Source organism: Neolamprologus brichardi, chromosome 9 (assembly GCF_056152115.1).
Source record: "Neolamprologus brichardi isolate AB-2024 chromosome 9, ASM5615211v1, whole genome shotgun sequence".
In the NCBI taxonomy this organism is placed as follows: domain Eukaryota; kingdom Metazoa; phylum Chordata; class Actinopteri; order Cichliformes; family Cichlidae; genus Neolamprologus; species Neolamprologus brichardi.
In genome coordinates, this window is record NC_142112.1 from 22880353 (window position 1) to 22885343 (window position 4991).

Genomic DNA, 4991 nt, shown 5'->3' on the forward strand with positions numbered 1-4991 from the left:
ATATAATCAGTTTACCTCTTTAGCTCCACAGTTCTATCATTGCGTGCACCAACAACATTATGCATTGCTATCAGTGGCCTGACAAAAATGAAGTACCGCCCAGCAGTTGATTTGGTGCCTCAACCAGTGCAGCACATATATCTTTATACACAGCGTGTGACACAGCATGGATGAATCCATTGTCAGAGTTTTGCCAGCTACTGATATGAAGGAGACATTTCAATTTGGCGTACTTATGTATATTTTTAATGTTTATCATCTTTAGCATACACAGCAGCTGCGTTATGAACAAGCGCCCTGCTGCCCACTGATATGGCAAATTGGACATTTTATAGTTTATGAAAGGGGTGTTTTTTTTGTTATCTTCCAGTTTTATTCGTCAGTCCCGATTCCCACTGTAAATGCTTTAAAGACAGATGCAGCTTTATTAGGCTTGTGGATAAAAGCGATGTTCCCTATTATGACTTGGTTGGTGGCCACTTTAAAAAAAAATGGATAAAAAAAGAAGAAGCTTGAAATCCTCCCATTTTTTCTGTTTTCATGAGGCATCTTGGGGCTCTATCACTGCCCGGCCCAGCTTAACATTTCAGGCACCCTTGTGTGTACATGACATTTCACCTACTTGTAAAAATGGCTGAAATACCAAGTATCTAGCAGCTCCCTTATCAAGAAGATCACGGAGGCTTTCAATTATTCAGTTTCTTACTTTTTCTTAAACACACCGTGCTCCTCGTGTTTGCTCTAAAATTGTCCTCTGCCTTTACATTGATATTTTTATGCTGTTGTCTGTTTTCCTTTGGATGTTGTGTTCTGTTTTATGCACCCATATGGCTCTGTCTCATCCCTGGGGAATCTCCTCTTATGGGCTAATGTGAATATTAGTATGGGTTAAATGCTCCACTCATTTATGCATTAATGCATATTGCATAATTCAAATTTTTGTGAAGTCTCATTTTCAAACAGCAGCAGGGGGAGAAAAAAAAGCCTCATCTCTGTGTTCAAACTACAGTAAATAAATAAATCCTGTAACGTGAGTTGCTGACAGGATTTTCACTCCAGAGCTGTTTTGATGTCTCCTGATTATTTCCAGTCTTGATTAAGGGCTCTTCTGTGAAGATTCAAGGCATTCAGGGGTGTGATGGGATTAAATGGGACACTGTAATGACCCTGTTGTCAGAATGGCTCATCATACAGACACAAAGCTTAGATCGGAGACTAGTAAAAAAAAAAAAAAAAATCAGAAACCAGTATTGTTAACACATTTTCATATTTGCTTGCTTCTATGTGGAAAAATGAGATAAAGATGCAGGCTTTTGGTTAAAATTATTAGGATAAAACATTGATCATGTTACATTTAAAGAGAGGTTTTTGGTGTATGGCTCTGCAAGCTTGAAGCTTGTTTGAGGATTTCAAATGAAAGCTGTGCCTAAAATATCACAGTATCCATCTACAACAGAAACATTTATTGGCAAGACGTTTTCTGTATTGAATTTAGTTGATTGTATTAAAAAGTTCGGGGAAATCTGTGGTGCGAAGTGATCGGTGCTAATTCATGGTCTGAAATGTGAAATCTGTGGCCTCTGTCCATGGTGCTGAAGCTTTCACGATATTTACCCTGACTTTTAGGGGGGGGGGGGGGGATCGTGGAGATTTAATGCTAGATTGGCTTTACTGTTTCAAAAGCATTTCTTTATCAAATTGTTTTCGATGTGGACAGTGAAGTGAGGGGGACGAAGCTTGAGTCGATCGCGGAGCAGCTGATGGTTGCGTTCTAGGTAAAGACACCAAATTGCGGCAATGAAACAGTCCTAATTACATTTCTTAATCACAGCGTGGAGGTCTAATTGCCTTAACGATCTGTTTGATTATGCGAGGCCAGGTATTACTGCCGACAGCTTTCATACACACTTGTTTTCGCATTATCATATTATTACACACAGGCGTGGAAATTGTCTCAACATCCACAGTAAAGGTCATCAGAGTGTGCGGGGGTTTTTTTGTTTGTTTTTGGGATTTGTTGTCTTTCTTTCTTTTCCCTTTTCTTTTTTTTCTTTTAGTCTGTGGAGCACAAACATCTTTATGTTGCCCTGAAGCTACGTTCGCCCACCCACGTCTGGCCTTCGTTCCCAAGACTTAAGACAAGAAAAGTTACCGGTTTTGATGGAGCAGAAAATTGTTGAGCATTATTTCCCCTCTCTGCTTGACACCTGGTGAGAATGCAGAGACTGACAAATGAGAGCTGCACCGCTCCTAGAACAGAGAGGCTCTAAAGTTATCCTTTTTAAAAAAAAAATTAAATTCCCCCTCCCCCTCCAAAAAATAAAAATCAACAAGAACAATTAAGAGTTAAAGGCAGCTCGCTCTGATTCCACGTGCGCTACACTTCACATGAATAATCAGATTTTCTTTTTCTGTTGTTCAAAATATTTTAATAAAGCTTTTCAACACTGAAATACATACAAACGGCCCTCCTCTGCTCTTATAATAACTAAGGTATCTACAATAATCCACAGCCCGACCTGACAACGCGAATAATCTGAAGACCTCAATCGTCATGTTTCAAAAGAAAACAAAAATACAAGAAAAAGAGAGACGACAATGTGCAATGCAAGCAAAAAATATCCACCATAGATATTCAAATGAATAAATTACAAAAGCACATCGAAACACGTGATAAGCTTCAATTCAGGATTTTAACAAAAAGAAATCTGGATGTTTATTATATGACAGTGCCCCCTCACCCCCCAAAAAGAATTGCAATAGGCGTGCGCAACGATTAACAAGTGTCTAAAATTAGCACATAAACATCTGACTGATTCAACCTCTTAACTCGCTGTTTCGTTTGACTTTCCTTGCTCATAACATTCCACTTGCTCAGCAGAAAAACTTCGTGAAAGCAGGCCTTAAACCAAAAAAAAAAAAAAAGAGGAAAAGTCTCTGACTTGAATGGAAAGAAAACCGTGAATAAATGAGAAAGCAGCAGAGAGTGAGTGTGGACTACCGCTTCGACAAGATGTCCATCTACTCAAGTGGAAAGAGTCGCAAGTTGTCAGGTCACCCAAATTTCCAAAAGTGTCCATCACAGAGCAAGTGATCAACAACTCACTCAAATCAACACTTGCAGCCATTCTCACAGGCCCTACTGTACGTCTGTTTGGTCTTCACTGTCATTCATACCAGCACTTTAAGGATGATTTATATTCACAATCAAGTAATGTTTGAACAAAAAAAAGCGCGTTTTAATGCATTTAGTAAATATCATAAAAGTATTCGTCGCCATTACTTTTTCTTTTTTTTTTCCTTTTTGTCTCTAGCCTACTGACTTCACTGGTTTTCCTCTCCAAAAGTGTCCTTAAAAGTGGGTTCTTCTTTCTCGTGTGCTTCTCGGAGTCTTTGTCAGGCGCGTTAAGGCTTGTCAGTGCACTGTTTGCAGAGGCTGGAAGTGGCATTGTTGAACAGGGCACATTTATCGGGGCAGGAGGACCCGGCCACTCCGGTGGGGAAGGGGTATCCACCCGGTTGGTCGTACGCGCCCAAGCCGGGAGCTGCGAGGGCAGTGGTGGCCGGTATGGAAGCGGCAGAAATGGCTTGGCCCTGGTTGAGATACATCACTAGCCTCCTCATCTCTTCCAGCGCCTGTGACTGCATGAGGATGTAGTTTTTGGCGAGCAGCAAAGTGGCAATTTTGGAGAGTTTCCGCACTGACGGGCTGTGCGCGTAGGGGATGACCGCTCTGAGCTCATCCAGCGCGTCGTTCAGATCGTGCATCCGTCGTCTTTCTCTGGCATTGATGTTTAGCCTCAGTATTTTCTGCTCTTTGGTTTTCTTACCTCCTTCAGCTTTCCCTGCGCTCACCGTCCGCCCATCGCTGAGGAGGACCATGTCACACCTGCCGTCGCTGTCATCGTCGGGACTCTGCTCACCTCCGCTGCTCTCCGCTGCCGAGGTCCTGTTGGCGCTCTCTCCGTACTTTACGCACAAAGATCCCGTCGGCAGACCCAGCGTCCCCCCTCTGCCTCCTGCCAGTCCTCCCGGTTGAATCGGGTCTGGCTCGGCCTGGTCAAAGCAGCTGATTGGTGACTGGCGGTCTCTGGCTGGTAGTTCGATGCCGGCCGACGATCTGAAAGGGTCCATTTTTTTAGTGGACACGGCGCTCAGAGTTTTGTGAAAAATGTCCCCTGCGCCGACGTTCAAGTTCATCCTCCTGTCCATAGCCTCGTGGATTCCGCGTCGTTGCAGGCTATGGTCTCTTCGGGAAACTCTTGACGCACGTCTCAGAGTTTCTTCCTCTGTTTGTCCTTCACGAGTTTAGTTGTGTGTCAGTGGTGAAGTTGCAGGCTCGCTCCACTTGTCAGCTGAGGTGTAGAGACGAGGAGGAGCCTCACGTAATAAGAGCCACTCTCTCCTGCCTCTCTCCCTTTCTGTGTCTGATTCACCTTCACCGGATCTCCACGATAACCCTGGTTACGCACAAGACGCTTCGGTCCTTTTTACATCATTATCTCGAGGCGGGTTATTAAAAAGGATTCGCCTATTGGGATACAGACACCCTCTCCCCCTGGCACTCACCACCCAATCACGTTAACGTTTTAATTATTGGTATTTAAAGGATGGCAAACAAAGCAGCATGCGCTCTGTCTCTCTTCTGTAATACGCTTTGGGTTCAAGATTTTTATAGCGTGTTTGCAAAGATCCCCCCGATCATAAAATAGCCCGCTTCACTGATTTGGTTACGAGACATCAGTTTGTGTCCTTTTCAAGAGTCGCAAATTAACCAACGTCTATAATCTTAAAGCTGTTTTAGCTCAGAGAGGAAATAATTTCGCTGATCTCTTACTGCTTTATTCAAATCAAAATATATTGGCATAGTGTTTCAATTCATTAATTTTTGTTGCTTTTTCGATTGTTCGCCCACTTAAGTTTAATTTTATCATAATAAGGCAGGAGATGCAGCAGGGATTTATCAGACCATCTAAGATTGAAACGTTATC

At 42.8% G+C, this 4991-nt stretch overlaps 1 protein-coding gene across 1 annotated transcript; it reads right to left on the minus strand.

The window, feature by feature from the left end:
- Positions 1-2414: 2414 nt before the first annotated feature.
- Positions 2415-4476, minus strand: bhlhe22 (basic helix-loop-helix family, member e22). Its single transcript, XM_006794568.3, has one exon. It carries the CDS (start codon positions 4210-4212, stop codon positions 3406-3408), a length of 807 nt encoding a protein of 268 aa, XP_006794631.1. The 5' UTR covers positions 4213-4476; the 3' UTR covers positions 2415-3405.
- Positions 4477-4991: the final 515 nt, after the last annotated feature.

Bases quoted from the DNA above. Each gene is read 5' to 3' on its own strand.
- bhlhe22 (XM_006794568.3), bottom strand. From the start codon at position 4,212: ATGGACAGGAGGATGAACTTGAACGTCGGCGCAGGGGACATTTTTCAC.